The 19,324-nt window shown below is 40.3% G+C and overlaps 1 protein-coding gene and 1 long non-coding RNA gene across 5 annotated transcripts in view; one reads left to right on the forward strand and one right to left on the reverse strand.

The window, feature by feature from the left end:
• The first annotated feature begins 8,959 nt into the window (after positions 1-8,959).
• CCDC14 (coiled-coil domain containing 14) lies at positions 8,960-19,015 on the forward strand. Of its 2 annotated transcripts, XM_042041251.1 has the most exons (13): positions 8,960-9,006; positions 10,049-10,104; positions 10,564-10,627; positions 11,331-11,403; positions 11,498-11,638; positions 12,638-12,877; positions 12,968-13,062; positions 14,010-14,574; positions 15,098-15,239; positions 15,838-15,917; positions 16,346-16,564; positions 16,649-16,781; positions 17,837-19,015. In XM_042041251.1, the coding sequence occupies exons 1-13, from the start codon at positions 8,974-8,976 to the stop codon at positions 18,804-18,806; spliced, it is 2,811 nt and encodes a 936-aa protein (XP_041897185.1). In that variant the 5' UTR covers positions 8,960-8,973; the 3' UTR covers positions 18,807-19,015. The 2 variants fall into 2 exon arrangements, with proteins under 2 accessions (XP_041897185.1, XP_041897186.1); XM_042041252.1 differs by lacking the exons at positions 8,960-9,006; positions 12,638-12,877 and having other exon boundaries at positions 9,086-10,104.
• LOC121670690 overlaps positions 10,124-19,324 on the reverse strand; it is a 32,053-nt gene continuing 22,852 nt past the window's right edge. For all 3 annotated transcript variants that reach the window (XR_006018208.1, XR_006018209.1, XR_006018210.1), the window contains exons 2-3: positions 18,573-18,779; positions 10,124-12,454 (exon numbers count right to left, since the gene is read on the reverse strand). This is a non-coding gene — a long non-coding RNA (uncharacterized LOC121670690). The remainder of the gene's footprint in view (positions 12,455-18,572; positions 18,780-19,324) is intronic.

The raw sequence follows: 19,324 nt of genomic DNA on the forward strand, positions 1-19,324 counted from the left end.
TATCTAACACATGCTTATTTTTAGTGATTTCCTTATTGTTTCAAGGAGCAGATAATGATACATTTTCAGCACTGTTATGTGGTTTATAAAGGAAATAATCACAAGCCTACTACTAAATAAATAGTAAGTTCCCATATCATTTCAAATGCTTGAGGTTAAGGTCCAAAAGGAGTAAGAAATATTTGGAGCTCGGATAAGCTCAGATTCAGAAAGCTCCCAGTGGCTAAACCAAGAATACAGGTCAGCTTCCTAGCTCAGGTAAACGTATTGATTAATAGGGACTTGTGTGGATTTACAGCAATTCTACTGGGCCCAGCTGAGACTCCATTTTAAATGGATGGTGGTATCTGGCCCAGCTCTTACCTAATTCCCTAGAAAGATAATCAAAGCTCATAATTTTCACAGGCAGAGAAGTCTGGTGGTTTTGTTTTTTTTTTTTTTTTAATGCATCAGGGAATTTCTCAAACCTACAAAAATACTACTTAATTTTACACACACACACACACATATATATATATAACATAAGCAAGGTAACATGTAATGACAAGGTTTGCAGTGAATCTATTTCCTCGTCACCCCAGTGCCACTTTCTGAAGCCAAACCACTACAGCAGCAAGCCTAACCTGGAATACCGAAGCAGTACAGAAGGTGTAAAACACTGAATTTTTCTCACAACATTTTCTGACAAAACTGATTCATTATACTGTGATGTTAACATTGAACCAAAATGGTAATTGAAATGTTTGTGTTATTAATTACTTTGCTGATAGGAAGGGAAAGTATTTGATATATGAATTGTGTAGAGGTTGCTATACGTAGGTAGATTAAAGGAAGCAGATTCTAATCCCAAGGACCTAGAGGATGAAAACTAGATCAAAAATTCCCTTAACATATTTTAACAAATTAGAGAAGTCTTGTGGAAAAAAAGGTAGCTATTCAATACAGGAATGTGCAACACAGTGAGTCAGAATTCAGCAGCAATATACACAACATAAAGAACAACTGGATTTCTCACACTCTTGCAGAAAGTTTTGGGGACTATCATGCAATTCAAGTTCAGCGTCAGTTGACAACACTGTGCTGTTGCAAAAGAGAAAAACATTGTACTGGGAAATATAAACAGGGGTAACATTTATAGACAGATGATGTAATCCTCCCGTTATTCTTAGCATTGGTAAGGTCTCAGCTGAAGTGTTTTGTCCCTTTTTGGGCATTATATTTCAAGAAAGATGTTTATCAGCTGAAATTTTCAGATAAGAGTAAATAAAGTTTTATGGAACACAACACACAAGCAGGACTGAGCAATTTCATGTTGTTTACCACAGAAAATGGAGTACCAACAATGACATAGTAATTGCCTTCAAATCTTTAAAACCCTACTGTAAAGAAGAAAGGGAAGTGATGCTGTCCAAGTTCATGAAGTATAGATAATAAAACAGTAGGTTCAAATCCACCAGGGAAGATTTAAGAGGGGAGCAGGACAAACTTTTTCACAGTGAAGCATTGCAACAGATTGCTCAGGAGGATGGTAACTCAGAGTGCACAAGGGCCAGTGGCTCCCTCAGGGGTGGGATGCCTGGAGCCACGACCAGTGCCACAACTGGCAGGGCAGAGACCCCCACACAGGGCCCATCCCACTGCTCCTAGCAAGGAATCAGGGCAGGCCAGGGGAGGCAGGTCAAGCCAGTGTTATCTGGCAAGTTCTGGTGATGCAGCAGGTCCGAGGTGAAGCCAAACACCAGTCAGCAGACTGAGATCAGGAAGGCACATGGCCAAGCAAAGTGGGGCTGTGGCTTGAGCCTGGCATCCCACAGCACTGCAGGAGCAGGCACTGATGGCCCTTGGCTGGGCTGAAATAAAAGTCCCTGGCCCAAGGGCAGGCATGAGGCCTGTTCCAAGGGAGGCTGGGCAGGACCAGTAAGGCCACTGATGCCCTCAGGGCTGCAGGACATGGAATGCCACATGGAAAGGCTGGAGGTCTTCAAGAGCAGGCTCCTGGTGGGATGGGCACAGACATCTCTGATCCAGCCTTGGGGCAGAAGAAGAGACCAGGTGACCTCTAGGCTTGCCTTCTTTGCTTTGACACGTCAAGTTTGATGCCAGAGATCTGAATCTGTTTATTGTACATCTGCTGTGGCCCACAGTGATGTTCCCCAGACATCAGGAAGGATGCCTTGGAGAGAATGGAAAGACATCACACCAGAGCTCTTAAAGGTCCCAAATCAAAGAGCAAGAGATATCTTTCCCACTTCTGGGGCAAATACATTAAACATTGATAATCTACATCCATAGGTTTCTTATTCTGTTATTCCAGTAATAGTGTTAACACTGACTACCTTTTTAGTTTGGGTAATTTGCTCCACTTACACATCCATAAATATTCCATATGGATAATATAAATACAAGAGATGGTGAATACTGATCTATTAGCTGTTTCTGTATAGTGAAAAGTAGATTATTTCTTCAGCTGTGCTTCCTCTGGCCCTGAAGATTTCCATTTTTCATACTCAGATCACTCGCTCACCCAAGTCATACCCCTCTTGACAAAGAAAGAATACGCATGAATAAATGTCCACTGATAAACACAAAATTATTCAGGCCACTCTTCTGTAAAATTAACATCCTTCCAGTAGTTACAAACCTAGTTATTATCTGTACTCAGACTGTTAATTTTACCTGTATTTTTATGACTTCTAATCATTCATGTGCTTCCACTTTATCTTCCCACTTTATTTATGAAGTATTTTTGCTATAATCTTCCTTAAATGTACCAAACAAATACGGGCTTTGGCCATCCAGTTAGTTCTAATGCTCACCACATATCACAGCACACCTCAAAAAGAAAAGCCTAGGTCAAGCCCAAGTCAAGTATTTTGAGGGTGATACTGGATTACAGAAAACTTTCATCCTCTGAATGGAGGCAGATAGGATGCATACTTCCTGTGATGCATTTTTAATTTGTGCTTATCCCCAGGTGGAAGGGAGTGCTATATTGTCTATAGCTGGACTGGCTCACAGGTAGGAGGCACTTAATCTCCCAGAACACTCATTTGAGAGTGTAAGGAATATTGGACATTTTACTGAATAAATTGAGTGGCTGAAGTGTATAGCCCTAGCATGTAACCTGCTCGGAGTTGAAAGGTTATTCATACTTCCATGGTGTCCTGAATGAAGATGCTGTATATTGTGATTTTGAGTTGATGTTTATGTTGCAAAAGGAGACCAAGTAATCATGTTTTAACCAGGTAACCACTGAAAGCCAGGAAGAAATCTTTTATTAGGAATGTGGGAATTACTTTGACTGTCTTCTTTCAGGGATCAATGAGGCAAGAATATTTGTAATAGCTTTTTCCTTTCCAGACAATTGATGACAAATTAAGCATTGGGGAAGACAGCTGGAGAGACAGGGACAAAAGCTGTAGGCTTCATGTAACAGTTTGCTACAGCTGCTTCTGCAGGGCTGTGCCTTTGCTGTGAGTGTGATCACAAAAGATTTCCTTTTTGTTTCCAGCGTCACTCAGCAGCCAGGACTGATTACTGAACCACTATCCTGGTTGTGTCTTGCTATTCCTCACTCACTCTGATTCTGTATAGTTAATGTAGAAGACTGGAGCAAACTTCTTGTGTCAAAGGAAACATCAGCATCTTTCCACACTACCTCATATTCAGGCAGTCTCTGTATAAGAAACCCAAGTATATGAGGGGAAGTCAGTACCACAACATGTGTTTTCAGTTACTAAGAAAACCAAAAGGCAGGCAATGGATTTGGATCTAATGGCAATTGATAGTCAATATGTATGGAAAGCAAACTGCATTCTCACACACCCTCAAGAAACCAGAATTTAAAAGTTTATCAGGTAATGATGATAACACAGGAAATACAGTCATGGGTTTCACTATGGATTCAGAAAAATACCTACAACCTTCTCACAGCATTTAAACATGTGACTTCTTCAAGTTTTTTAACTATTCCATAGAGAGAGGGAAGTGCATTTGTGAATTTCTGTTATCAGTGTAAAACAACCAGGTTACTGAGTTGATGTGACTGACTAGTTAGAGGCATTGGTGTGATTGATTCACTGCAGATCTTAGGAAAGGACCTCTCATTCATCCAATTTAGCACAGTTGGGCAAACATTTACAAACTGAAGACTGCCTAGTCCCATAATTTCAATGTGGGATCATGCTTTATTTCCTGAAAACTTTAATTCACATGAGGTTAGGCCATGGATGTAAGCAAGGCAAATAGATTTGAGGTAATCAAAAGTGGATGTGAAGAAAAACAGAAGTAGAAGAAAAAGGTTTTGAATCAGAACCACAGAATCATTCAGCTTGGAAGGGACCCACTGACATCATCCCAATGATCTGGTACAGCTCAAATGGAAGTTAAAGCTTCAAGCAAAAATTTGTGGTTAAAGCTCTGCTGGCTATTTGCAGCACAAGTATATTATTTTTAAGTCTCTTAAATATTATAACTTGCTTATCTATGAATTTTCTCCTAAAACAGTCAAAGTTACAGGATTTAACCTTGGTGGGACCAACCTCATTGACCTTTGACCTCAATACTCTCACTGCTAGTACTAGTTCCAAAACCTGCCTCATGGGAAATTTGAACAAACACTCTAATTAGAGAAAATTCTGCTCAGATATTTTATTTGCTGTTCTTCTATTGCTTCATTTCTTTTCATAACATAGAATGAAAATGAATATTTGAGAAATTAATCTGTTGTTAGAGTTTGTTTTTCCCCTAAACCCATCGGATTCTAGATCTGTTATTAAACTTGCACACTGTGAAAGCTGTCTATGTGGTTTTAAAGATCAGTTTGATGTCCTAGTGGATTTTATATTTAGTAGAGCAATAAATAAATAGTGCTTTAGGTAAAAATTACTATTTTCACACACTTCCAATAATAAAACATTACTCTTGTCAGTAAGACTGCATGAAAAGACAAGTTGTGACAAAGATTCTATGATATATCAGTGGAATTCTCCTAGTATTCCTTAACCAAAAATGTGCTTGGATTTATCTCAGGAAGATCGAAAATGCCTTTTAGGTTTAGCGCAGAGCGAATTATTTTATGTGCCCGTGCCGCCATCTAGTGGGAGTCAAGCCTCCTGCAGCAGTCCTGTGCCAGCTCAGTGTCACCCGCTGCCAGCACCGTGTCACCTGCTAAGTACTCTGCGTGTGACACCGTCATCAGCTCAGAAAGGCCATAACAGCTCGACTCTTAGTGATGTCTCCTACAAGTCGCAATTCAAAACCCTTCTGATCTCGTCCTTATGAGAACTTCTCAGGATGAAGACCATTTAATGTGCTTTACATAAGATCCTTCACTTAAATATGGGCAGACAGACCAAAGCCAAGTTATATTTCCCCCTCTATATTTGCATAAAACAAAGAGGAAATTCATGGTTTATAGACACATTACTTCCAAAGACATCAGAATATCAAAATGTGATGACAGAATTTGTGATCCACTGAGACCACAGATCTCCCATGCAGCAAGCCCTGCAGTAGCTTTCACCATGCATGATTGAAATTGGACTGAGACCTTGAAAATCTAGTGTAGATTATTTTGAAGCCTCTTTTACAATTGCACTGCAATTCTAGGGTCCATAATGCATCAATATTAACCTCCTCATTATATCTCTACCTATCCAACTGAAATGTTCTCTATTCAATTTCTGCTTCCTCTAATAATATTTTACTGTGGTCAAGACATGCCTTATGCCTGACTTTGAAAAACAAAGTATCTGTCTTCTTTAGGTTGCTTTCTTATCTGTCTATTCATTGCTATTCACCTCCCCTTTTCTGTTGGCTCCATGTAGATTGAAGGATAGGTGGATAGACAAAAGCCGATTAATTTGCTTTCCATTAGCCAAGTTGTAGCTATATTCCCTAATTCTACACTTACAGGGATTTGGGGAACTACCAAAATAGTCTCAAACAATTATCACTGATATTCTTGACCTACTTGTCTTATAAAAAGCTCCTTATTTTGTGAATTGCTCCCTTGTTAAGTCCACACAACTTTTTGGTTGTAAACTGCTCAGAGGAAAGCTTAATATTAGTTTGTGCTGGTGCTATAGTCATGCTTAGGTTAGTATTTTAATTAAATCACTAGAATTTGTTAGTACTGGTAGCAAGGCAGCTCCAGACATACATTGAATGTGAACATGCCTTGGTTTTCCTAGGTAGGTACCCATTTTCTGACGAAACTGGGTTGATTGACTGATTGATTGATTGATTGATTGATGTAACTTCTGTCACCTTTATTAGGCTCATTTTCTTTGCTTTGTCTCCTTCCTGCAACAAAAGAGCATTGTTTTATCTTATTTGAGAATTTATCCCTCAAAAATCTCTGCTCCTCGAAAGCTTTGTTCTGTGTGTATTTATTTCCTCATCATTATTAAACACATCAGTCTTGTACACAGTTTTCTGTAAGACCCTGGTATTTCAACTCACTCTGTAAATGATTTAGGGTAAGAACAAGCTTCTTCTTATTTTCAGTGATGCTTCATGCAATATGGACAGCACCTCAAGCATTAAGATTGCAAATTCAACCACAAGTATGTTTTAATTATTCATCATTCAGGCAGCTCTTCCTTGGCTAATGATTTGGATCTTTTCTTCCACATATACTACGCTTTTATTTATATCACATTTGCCAGATTTTTTCTTCTTTTCTGATTGACATTAGCATTATTTCTACACCAAATAGGGGTGAAAACTGGAAGACTGTCAGCTTTCTTTCACAAAGGCCTCAGCCATATCCAAAATCATGTCCTGGAATTGTTTGAGGAATGTTAGTTATCTGTAAAACAGGAGGAAAAGATAAAAATGGTTTCACTAAATGGAATTAAATTTTCTCTCTGAAAGATATCTTGATGATAAATATGAGTAACAATATAATTTTATGTATGAATGCAGCTCATGACTTTGAAGCATTTCAGTATGTAAGACAAAGAACAATCTTTTTTTTTAATCACAGTTTTACCATAACAAACAGACAGGTCCAGAGATATTCAGTGATTCCCCAGACTATTTCAAGAAAGAAAGCCAGTGTCAGTCTGAAAAAGTATCCATCTTCTGATGGCTGACTCTATGCTCTGCATACACTGCTGCAAACTCTTGTAATTCTACCAGTCTTGGTAGAATGACAGCTTGTTCTTGTCTTTAAAGAGTGACTCCTTGGAGGTCTGTGACCACAAGAATTTTAATTATTTATGCACTTTTTAAATCCTTGCAGTTGCATTTTAAAAAATTATTTCTAGGACAATCTTGCCGCTTCATCTGTAGTTTCAAAATGGTTCAGTTGGCAAGAATGGAACCTGATAGCTTTCCGTATTCATTTTCCTCCTCATGAAAAAATGAAGTGCTGGCTGATCTGTGTGTCTTCAAACCAAAGGAAGGGATTGAGGCGGGGATTGGGTTTTTTAATGTTACCTATTGCTAAACACCTTGGAATAACTCTTCCTTTTTTAAATACTGCAAACACATCTATCAGTTGAACGAGAATTTATCCATAAACTTCCAGAAACTACCTAAAGAAGAAAGTGTGCCCATGGTTCTGGCTCTAATTTGGGAGTTGCCACATGTCTTCCTGAGTTTTTTTAATGTTTCTTTTTTATTTCTCTAGTTTATATTCCTTCCTTCAGCTGTTCTATTACAGTGATCTTATAATTTTTAATTTTCCAAAGAGAAGAATTTAAGTAGTCTCCTAATTCCTGCCAGAAAACCCTTCTCAGTTTCTGGGTTTTTGGGGTTTTTCTTGAGAAGATGATAAATATCTTCACAACGTATTTTTAATTCAGGTTTGTCATAGTTTCAGTGTAAATGTTAACATGGTAATAACAACACATTTTACACATTGGGAGAGAAGAGATGTTGAATATTTATATACACTTCTGCTATAGTAGTCTTAATAGCATAATAATGCAACCACATTTTCAGCCTGAGTAAATGTAATTGCTTCCAATTCTGTGTATTCAGAAGCTCTATTTATTTGGTTAATAAAAGCAAGGAAATGCAAAATACTGATATGTCAGTGATAAACAGTGTGTGTGCTCGAGAGTGTGGAGCCTGAGGCACCATCCTTGATGATGTGCATAAATGGGTGTTCTCTGGGAATGCCACAGAAGGTTTAACAAGCTGCGAGGCAGCGTGCAGAACCAAGAACCGATGGATTCAGCCTGCACACTATGATCCAGCACCTCCTTTCCCACGTCAGCCTGCTTTACCTTCTGTCCCTCCAGTAGCACAGGCAGGCCCGGAGGGGCCAGGCAGGACAAGGGGACATAGACTCCAGCTGCGCCAGGCGAGATTCAGGTTAGACACGAGGAGGAATTTCTTCACTGAAAGGGTGGTTAGATATTGGAATGGGCTGCCCAGGGATGTGGTAGAGCAGCGGACCCTGGAGGTGTTTAAGGAAAGACTGGAGGCGGCACTAAGAGCCACGGCCTGGCTGACACGGTGGCGTTCGGTCACAGGCTGGACTCGACGAGCAGGGAGATCTTTTCCAACCCGATTGATTCTGTGACCACTCACCTTCAAGGCTCGGTTTTCCACTTATTTTATGAGTATACGGAGCCCCTGTGCCACAGGGACTGCTCTTCCCAAAGGCTCCCTAGGGAACCGAACGACACTCGGCCGCAGGGCGGCAGCCGGCCGGCACCACCCGCCCCGGAGGGGACGCTCCCTCAGGCCGCGCACCGCCCCCTCACGGCCGGCCTTAGCCCCGCCCTTTGCCCTTCTCGCCTCCCATTGGCTCTTCCCGCCCTCTCTCCGCCAATCCCCGGCCGCGCTGCCTCGCCTCTCTCCCTCCCCTTCCCGCGCCCGCGGCCGCCGGCGCGCGGCGAGGCGGGGGCGTTAGCCCCGCCCCTGCGCTGGACACGCCCCTTCGCGGACGGACCGGGTGCTGATTGGTCGACGCGGGCGCGGCGGGGCGGACGTGGGCGGGGCCGGGCCGGGGCCATGGCCGCGCCGGGGGCTGCGCGGTCCCGCAAGGTGCGTGAGGGCCGGGGGGAGCAGGCGGGGCTCGGCTCTCGTTCTGGGTCTTCTCGCCAGAGCCCGGGTGTGCTCGGAGGGGGTGAGGGGCCGTGGGGGGATCCCTCCCGCCGTCCGCGTAGCGACTCCTGCGCGAGGTCGGGCCTTCCGAGGCCGAGCCCGGCTTGCACCGCAGCCACCTGACGGCGGTCCTGAGGCGCTGTGTGCGGTTCTGGGCTTGTCTCTCTGCCCGAGAGACGTGAAGCTCCCAGAGTGGTTCCAGCGGAGGGCAACGAGGATGACTGGGGACTGGAGCATCTCTCTTACGAGAAAAGGCTGAAGGGGATGTGGATGTTCAGCCTCGAGAGGAGATGACTGAGAGCGGACCTTAGCAATGTGTGTGAATTGCTAAAGGTGGGTGTCAGAGGATGGATCCAGGCTCAGCTCGCTGGGGCCGCGCAGTAGGACGCGAGGCAATGGGCAGAAACCGATGCACAGGGAGCTCCCATGTGAACATGAGGAGGAACAGGTTGTCCAGAGAGGGTGTGGAGTCTCGGGTTAGGAGATATTCAGGAACAGGTCGTGATGCAGACCTGTGCCGTGTGTTCTGGGATGGCCCTGCTTGAGCCACTGTGGTCCCTTCCAGCCTCACCCACGCTGTGATTCTGGCTGTGTGATTGTGTGACTGTGATTATGTATTTGTGCTGTGTGCTCTGACCATAGTTGATTCTTAAAGTCCCCACGGTTCAGGTCTGTATTTATCAAGCCTGGTTTCCATTTGAAACGTGTTTGTACATCAGCCCTTGGAGTGTCCTTAAGTGAGTGACTGTGTCTGTAGAATGCTGTGGCAATTAACAAAGCATTCTGCTGTCAAGGTGTGCTTTGTGAAATGAAACTCACAAGTCTCAGGCCTTACTGGCCCCCTCCTTGGCCTGAGAGCTTGAAACTTCTCTTGAACTGATTCACCTCGGCAAAAGTTCTTGGAATTGGTGGGCAATAGTAGTCTTCAAGTGTGTTGTGAAAATACTTCATGAAAATCAAAGTGTATTTCTGTAATCAACAGGCTCTGTCTTCTGGAAGGCTGTCAGGAGCAGCTAAACTAACAAATGGAAGAAAACAGTAAGGCCTTATTCACAAATACTGTTTAAAATTGGTGTATTTTGGAGCCTTATACATGTCATACCTCACAATTGACAAAAAATCCTTGTGTGTATATATCAAACATTTTGAGCTTAAAGGTTCTAAGCAGCCCATGGACAGACAGGCACAGACTGAATAGAAATTTTGCATAAAAAAGTACAGATTTCAGTCTTCATCTTTTATTTATAAAAGATTGAATTTATATAGTTACTAGCTGTAAGACTGTTGAGTGGAGACTGAATTCTTCTTTGATGTAAAGTGTTATTATCTGCTTAACGTGTTTGTTGCAACCATGCAAAGTTTTCAGAAAGTTATTTTGTTTCATGATAAAATTAATTTTCTTTTGCTTGCTATTATTGAAGGAAAATAAGTTGGTTTTTTTTTTTATTTTGTTTCATATTAAGGAGGTTGTATAAACAATGAATTTCACTTTTTCAGGTTTGTCTTAAGGAAAGGATGTCATTCTGATGTCGAATTCTATTCCACTGAATCTGACGATCAGGTAATTAAATGACTCTTTAACACAGTCATCCCCCTTATCTAAAGAGAAGGGAAATTGGAATGCCTTGAGTAACAGAGGAAAGCCAGATTAATTTAGATCTTAATTAATTTGCATCTGAACCTGAAATTGCTTCTGCAAGGCAAGCAAGAGTGTCTGTGCTGCATCTTGCAGATAGGAGCAGATGGGCTTTGTGTGCAGTGAGTTTGGCTCTGACAAATGTCCTTAAGGCACAGGATACATTTTGCAAACACAAATAAGCTGCTGATGGACAAGGGCTGGCCCTCACAGAAGAGCAGTCACCCTTGTTTGGTTTTTGTGCAGGAAAGAAAGAGTAGCACGGAGTCAGGGCTGCTGGACTGGTTTTTCTGTAGTGCTGAGCCAGTTGTCTTCGAAATACAAGTAGGCTGTAGATAATTGTTTAACTGTACATGGAAATAAGAATAAAACACATACACATAATTAACATAAAATCCAGCAAAGGGACATGAGTGCAACAACACAATTTAGTTATTTTGCAGAATCTGCATGTTTGCAAACTTCCATGGAATTGCAAAGTCATACATTGGAAATGATACATTTTTTTGGTTATGAGTTGTTCTTTGCCAGGTGGCAGAGTGGGGTACACTCACATCTAAAACAGCATCTTGGTTTACTGAAACAAAACGCTGGTACTCGTTTGCTGACTGCAGTGTTCTTTGTGCAGGTTGATGCTATTCATAATGGACTTGACCATTGTGCAGCTTTACTGAAGAATGTCTTACACAAGGAAGCTACAGGTTGTACCTATTGAAAACACAGGTTACATTTTTAGGTTTTGTAATACTCTCTTTATTTGTTTTGTTGACCACTTTTTCTTTCAACTAATACTAGGAAGGGAGACTGTCCATAAACAACCTGGGAAAACAACTACTTTTAAAATTACTTCCAAGCCTTTGCTAACCAAAGGAAATATTTCCAAGAAGAGGGGGTTAAAAAGAATCATTACTCCTGCCCCTGTCCAAAAAGAAATTGGTAAGTGGGCTTTCTTAGGCTTGATTTTTTTTTTTTTTTATTCAAACAACACTGAGTGACTCCTCAACCTCTTGAGATACAACAAGGCTTCAAATAATTGTTGCTGTTTGTTCATAGGTTGATCCTGGGTTGAATCCACAAAAGGATGTATTGTCTTTTAGAAATCTTAAATGTTTACTAAATAATTCCTGAAATTCAGAGATGTTTGAACTTCATGTATAAGGAAGAAAGTTGAGTGTGTTTACAAATATCAGCATCATCAGGTTTATCTAGTAGGAAGTGTGGAGGAGAATGACAATACCCTTATAGCTCTTGGACAGGGAAGCATTGCAGTCCTTGGCCTCAGTTTAGGATCCACTGCTAGAAACTGGTCTGGAGTTCAGTGTCCAAGCCAGGCTTTTCTCAAAGAAGGATCTGTGGAAACAGGGAAGTGTGGCTAGAAATGACAAGAGCTCAAATGATTTAGTGGCCAAAGCACTGAATAAAAAGGTAGATGAAGTGCTGTTGGCTGAGTTGCTCCCAGGGGAAATACTTCACTTATTATCATTTCTGCCTCTCTGCGCCCTGTTTCTTCTGTGCAATTTCTAATCCAGTAGGTGGGTGGGGCCTGTAGACAGGTGTGTAGCAGAATGCCCATTGGGAATTGCAGGAAGTGAGCATGTAGCTGATATCTTCCCAGTGCTGTAAAATTACTGAGTTTTAATTGTACCTAAGCAGAGATTTTAAGAATTGCATTTTAGAACACACCTTCTGTAGGATACCTTCTGTGCTTCCTTCAAGGACAGCTGCCTGTCCAACTGGTTTAGGTTGCTCTATCTGGAAGAAAAAATTGATGGATTAATTTGCTGGTGAATCAAAATCTGACTGGAATACTGGATCATAAGATCTTTCTTTCCATTTTTAAGGGAGCCTGCCAGAATCTGCTAGACAATACAATGGGTTTGTGTAGATCAAGAAGACAGGCACCTTCAGACTGAGTTTTTTGTTCTTTCTCTACAGTGCCAATATCAAATAGAAAAGTTGCCTCATCTACCACACCTTCTACTGAGAAGGAACTTTCCAGTGCAGCACAGAATCAGATGGTTCAATCAACGCATGTGCCTTGCAATGAACACTCTCCTGGGGTGTATCAGAAACTGTACGAGCATGTGCAAACTCAGATGTCTCTGATAACTGGCCAACCCCCTCAGAAGAGTAATGAAATTCCTACTGTAACTCCTCCTCCTACCTCAAATCAGGGTTAGTGGAACTATTCATGTAGAGCTGACTATTTAAGTGCATGAGTTTTGTCCCACATTGCCCTGATCTATGAACGTTGTTTTCTTTTAGGATGTCAGAACGTTACAGCTTTGAATTATCAGTTACCTGCTTCCACATCAGCACTGTCCCTGCAGCATTCAGCTAATCCCTTATCCACTCAGTCAGTAAGTAAAAGTTTGATTCTCACTGTCAATAAACATTGAATTAGCACTGCCTATGTATTTATGCATTTACTTGTCGGTTTTCCTAATAATTTTCCTTTAAAAAAATTGTGTATTTCAAACTGTAGTAATGCACAGAGAAAATGCTGCTATTCAAAACACATTTTATGTAGACACCAAAAAATGAAATTAGAGGCATTTCAACTGGCTGCTTGTTTCTGCCTGGGGAATTCTGTAACGGACAACAAACATGGAAAGTGCAGGAAATTATTGATTACTATTAATTGCATTCTCAGGAATCCACACTAGGATCATTAACCAGCTCCTGATAGAAGAAATCATATATCATATGGAGCTTTCCCTGCCAATGATCAAGGCAATTATTTCTTCAGACACGCTGCATTATCTTGGAGCCACATGTTCAAATGCCTGTGTATTTCGGGGAATAGAATAGAGGTGATGGAGAATACCAGCTGCCACCTTGGGAAATGTGGCAGAGGGCTTCCACCTTGAATCTGTAAAGCTGTAGACTTATGTTCCATCTGCAGGTAGTCCATGTATTACTAGTGATGACCTTGATTTTTAAGAAATTCATCTACTTAAAATACTGAAAGGTAACAGTGTTGTCCTTCATTTTTTTTTTCTTCCCTGTTCTGGTTGGATTCAAGAAACTGCTGAGGTTTTTTCATTACAGAACAGTTGTAAAAGAACTGTGCTTTAATGTTGCCCATAACATTTAAGATAGAGGTAATCTAAATCAGATTTACATTTTAATTGCTCCTTATTATACATGAAAATTATTCAGTTACTAATTTGTAGTTATTCTTATAATTAGCAAAGAATTAACAAGTCTACATTGAGTCAGACAAGTGTGGTGCTGTTAGGGTTTTTTTCCTAAAGATACAAAAATCGCGTTAATTTTTTGTTTAATTAGAATATTCTTTATGCAGGGCATTCCTGTTGACAGTGCCAGTCAATGTGTGGCAGAGATGGGAGGACCTGTGGTTTGCCCAGTGGTTTCTGCTGCTCCTGCTGCTGCTGCACAAATGCAGTCTGGCACTGCTCTTCTTGGTGTGATCCCTTGTACAGCACCAGGAGCATCAACCCCTTCAGTGCCTGCATTGATCCCAACATCTTCTGTCACAGAGATGGCCCCAAGCCAAGGGCAGCAGATAAAAGAAGCAGACTTGGTGCGGTGCATACAAGCCCTGTTACAATCCCATGAAATGCTGAATGGCAGGACTGAACAGAGGGGCCATCATCACTGTCCAGCAAAACATGATGGCTCCTGTGACACGGAGGAGGATACTCCTGAAGAGCACAGTGAGGACATGGTCAGTGAAGAAGATGAATTGAATGTACTTGATGTATCTCCAGTGAGAGATACAAGCTGTAAGACAAGTTATGTGAAGAAAGTTCTAAAATCTAGAAAAGAAAGTCCAGAAGAAACAGCCCATAAAGTTAGGACTGTAAAGTATCTTATGGGTGAGCTCAGAGCACTGGTAGCAGATCAAGGTGAGAACATTTTCATTGTGTAGCAGATTTATTGCGTGCAAATAACACAAGTGCTCTATTAAAGAGTGAGCATTTCCGTTTCTGGAAGTTGTATGTGTCAGATGGTATGTGCCATGTTACTGTGGTTTCCACAACTGTAAAACCTTCAGGATTCACTCTGGATAAGTATTAATTTATTTTTGTAATGTTTTAATATTATCATGACAGCAAGATAAAGGTTGTTGCTATTTCATATAAAGAGCTTTCTCCTAAGAAGGGTTCTGGTGTGGACAGATTGCAGTAACAGTCCCACCAAAGCTGGTTGGAAAGAGGGTGGGTTGTGTTTTACTGAGGATGTAAAGCATAGTTTTCATAGTTAAGCTTAACAGTTTAAAATAAATACAGTTAAAGGTGAAGTTTTCTTGGGGAAAAAACCCTAGATACTATTAAATCACTTAGCAGATTGCTTAATCACATGTAAAATGTTAGTTGTATTACAGATTTATAGGTTTATGGAGTCTCTTTTTTCCCTCACTTCTTGCAGGTGACTCAGAAATGTTAAGGTTGATGAGTGAAATAGAAGACTCTATATCATTGCTCCCAGCTGTAGTGGGAAGTATGACTGTCCAAGCTGAAATAGCTCTGGCTTTGCAGCCTCTGCGGAGTGAGAATGCCCGGCTGCGCAGGTGGGGAACTCAGTGAGCCTGTGGTTACTGCAGGTGCCCCTAAAGCATCTTTAACTGGTGTGGTTTACATTGCCTTTGTTAAGGCTCTTCCCTTCTTGTCTGTGTAGTATTTATGGATTAGAAACTTTTCTGGTAAGGCAAAAAAAGCAATTTAAAAAAGCAATTATTAATACATAGCATGACTTTGGTATTTTAGTAGCATCAGTTACCTCATGATTGGGCCTTTGACTGAGTGAGGTCAATGCATCATTCTGAAAACTGCAGTATCAAGATAGTTAGCCTGCTCATATTCTTTTTGTAGTTTGCTCTCAAGTGCAAAAGTGTCTCTCATTTCAGGGGAGTTCTCAAACTGGGTAGCACTTCAATTCAGAACAGAGTTATTTAGTAGATATTTACCAGATACTTGGAAAGGGTCTTTTGTGTTGAAGAAGTACCAGAATGTAAGAAAAATGTGTTATTAAGACTTGTTTATATTCCTGAAGTATTACCTGACATTTAATTCTCAAAAGCAACTTCTCACCAAAGTAATTTAGAGTGCAGTCCTTTTGAGCATATTCTAATATTTCTGAATTTGTGCTTTTTCACAATTCATGTTTAGGAGACTAAGAATATTAAACCAGCAGCTTAGGGAACAAGAAGGCAGTGAGAAGACATCTGGACAGAGCTGCAACTATGAATGTAAAGTACCAATAATGTTGCTTGATAGGAGCATATTTGTTAAAGCTTTTTTTCAATAGATATTATTATTTATTTATATATCTGTAGTTTCATATGTCTATGTGTTGTGGCCTCTAGTAATAGCTGAGTTAAGTGAGTGTAATGCTGCAACTGTATTTGCATGGACTGTTGGGCCTTTTTAGACTCAACGTAGTGGGATTTGGCTCTACAGCTGCCAAGCAGATTATTTTTCATTATGTGCCTCTTAAAATGAACATGACTGATTAAATAATTAAGAAGGAAGCTTGAACTTTATCTTGCTGCAAAAAAAACCCCTTCTATCTGTAACCAAAATTAATATTACCAAGTTTATTTTAAAACTTAGTTTGGTTTAGAAATTCAAGCTACCACACAAAACACTTAAACATTTTATGTTTTACTTCTGGTAGTGGTTTCTTTGCAGTCCTTGAATATGATGCTCCAGAGTCAATTGAAAGAATCGCAAAAAGGCCTTGATTCACTGCAGGCTAAAAATGAAGAACTACTGAAAATAATAGAATGTCAGAAAGAAGAAAATAAACATCTCGCAAAAGGTTTTCATGATAAAGAAGAAGAATTGCTTGAAAACAAACAGCATTATGACATTCATTCTACCAAGCTCAAGATTGGTGTGTGTTTTCAATTTGGTTATTCTTTGTTCAGCATTTTAAAAGTGAGAAGAAATAATTACAAAGTTCTTCTTGGCATTTCAGAAATGGAAGAGGCATTAGGAACTGTGAAGAGCCTTCAGTTTAAGCTGGAAGCTTCAGAGAAAGAAAATAAGATTTTGGGCATAACGTTACGTCAGCGTAATGCAGAAGTTAAGAGACTGAGGGAACTCACCAGGTATTATTGGCTAAGCTTTTTTTTTGGTCTCCTGACATTATTTTTCTTTTAAAAAAATATTTATTCTTTCTTATTCCTTGGGGGTTGTTTTTCATACTGTGGATTTTACCTTAGTATCTTGGTGGTGAGAGGTCATAGGCTAAAACTTCTCTTTGCAGTTCATTTTGTTATAATGCTGCTATAACTTTGTTTTAAAACAGAGTTATCATATTCCATGACTTGGTAAAGTAAAATACTATCTGCCATAACTTATGTGAAGTCTTAACTTTTAATAGCAGATCTGCCAGTAAGAACAATTGCTGTGAATTTATTTTATCTCGCTCTTTTATGCTGAAAGTAGTGGCAAGCTGGGAGACATAAATAGCTTTTTGCAGATGCATAAAGGTGTGTATATACAATTGCTTTGGACATGTTGTGCACAGGAAACAAAACTGTTGTCTGTTGTGTTTATAGTTGGGACTGATGGGAACAACAGAGTATTTTTAATAGACATGTCAAATTCTTCAGCAGTTTAGATGCTTCTATGACTGCTAGCTGACCACCAGGTGGTGGTAGAATGATGTCACATTACATGTATTTGTGTATATGCTAGAGACGTAAACATTTAAATGTTCATCTTTTTTGACATAGAAAGCAGTAAGTTAGAAGAATTATTTCTTTTATTATGTTTTTTTAAATTTAGATGCAATGGGAAGAATAATTCAGAAAACCTTTCTTAGTGATTTTGATAACTGCTTCAATCTTCTTTGTAACAGTTTCTTGGCATCAGTTTATTTCATCCTGTGCTGCTCAAAGCAGGTACACAAGGAATAATCTGGAGAACTTCACTGGGCTGTGATATTTTAGTTACTTTTTAGCCACAGTGAGCTGAAGAAGAATTAAAAAAACTTGGAATTGGTTCACATTTGTACTGCATTTTATGACAATATGTAGCAAGTGCATTGCACCTTTGCCACAGTCTGATACAGCTAATGTTTTTTTTCTACAGAAAATTTTTAAACTATTTTTTTATAGTGACTGATTTTGAATCTGTCTGGTTGATCTTACCTTAACAGAACCTTGCAAGGCAGTATGGCCAAGCTTCTGTCTGACCTCACAGGGGACAATGTTAGACCCAAACCTGAAAAAACTCTCTCGAAATCTCTTTTGGAAGACCATGAAAAGCAGATGCAACCTGAGCCATTTCCTGGGAGTACTTCAGTAATGACTTACCTTAAAAAATTAGAAATGGATCATATTTTGATAGATACAGATCTTCAAATCCCAAATAAAATTGGAGAAGCAGAAATGCAAAATCTGTCCTATGAAAAATTTGCTGCTGAAGGAAGTAAAATTAACAGTACATTCACAGAAGAAGGAACATCTGCTCCCAGGGTACTACCAGCTCCATTGAAGCAAGATGCAGAAACAGGGAGTGATTCTGGGACTTTACTAGATGACCAAACCAAGTTGGATGAGACAATTTATATTCCACTGACTAGCAGCGCCTCTAAAAAACAGCAGCCAGTCTCTGGAAGAAGTGGTGTGCTACCCCAGAGCAGAGGGGCTTGCCAGAGGTTGGATTATTACTGTGATCTTCCAAGCTCCATGCAGCAGTATGGATGTGAGGATCCAACTGTACTGGATAAGTTAAGTGCTGGGTACAGTGTGAAAAAGACTGTGGAAAACACTCTTGAAGTTACAGGGGATAAAGCGAAGCCAGAAGGAGACAAAGTGAGACCAAGAGGCATTCCAAGTGGGGCTGCAAAAGATTTCATGGATAAACCAGACCAGCCTCAGCCTCGTACATACCCTCGTGCATCGATGCCATTTCCAACAGGGATTTCTCAGAGAACAGGCAGTAAAGTAGCTGATTTTAGTTGCATTTCATTTGATGATTTATCAGGGAGGTCTGACTGGAGTGCATCTTCTTTCTCAACATTTACGTCTCGAGATGAAGAGGACTTTAAAAATAGCTTAGCAGCCTTGGATGCCAACATAGCCAGGTTACAAAGGACTCTGCAAAGTAACATTAGGAAACAATGAGTGTGAGAAAGCAAAATGTGCTGCAGCTGTTAGGATAAATTAAGTTTTTCTGAAGTGCATTAAGTATGGTACTGATACATATATATTTCCTAGCTGTCTCAATTATGGATAGAATTTGTCCCTTTTTAGGCTGTGGTGCTGTTCCCCTTGAAGTGTACAACTTGAAATAACTGTCTTTTTATATAAAATAGAAATGGCTTTTCGAATTATGACTTAGTTTTATACTCTTTACTTGCAAAATTAAATGTACTTGTTCACTTGTGGGTTTTTTCCTTCCCCAAAGACCTGTTGTAAGGTGCCGTACATGAGCAAGAGGTTCCACAGGTAGAGGCCAGGGCAGAGCTAGTTACAGAGTAGCTCTGCAGGAATGCTGACAGTTACAGTTGCTAAGTCAGAATCAGGCTATTCCAAAAATAAAGGCAGCCATCAATATTTGATTTTTAGTGTATAATATATATTGTAGGAAATATACGGAACAATCCTTTTTCATTCACCACTGATAAAACTTTATATTCTTT

The sequence above is a fragment of the Corvus kubaryi genome, unplaced genomic scaffold (assembly GCF_017639235.1).
Source record: "Corvus kubaryi isolate FWS band 111438036 unplaced genomic scaffold, C.kubaryi_AGA036_p1.0 37396, whole genome shotgun sequence".
NCBI classification, from domain to species: Eukaryota; Metazoa; Chordata; class Aves; order Passeriformes; family Corvidae; genus Corvus; species Corvus kubaryi.

What these genes read in the sequence shown, in the direction of transcription:
- CCDC14 (XM_042041251.1), top strand. Translation starts at nt 8,974, where the DNA reads ATGGCCGCGCCGGGGGCTGCGCGGTCCCGCAAG. An exon ending in GAGAATGCCCGGCTGCGCAG is followed by an intron (nt 15,240 to 15,837) that starts GTGGGGAACTCA and finishes ATTCATGTTTAG; the next exon opens with GAGACTAAGAATATTAAACC. An exon ending in ACAGAGCTGCAACTATGAAT is followed by an intron (nt 15,918 to 16,345) that starts GTAAAGTACCAA and finishes TACTTCTGGTAG; the next exon opens with TGGTTTCTTTGCAGTCCTTG.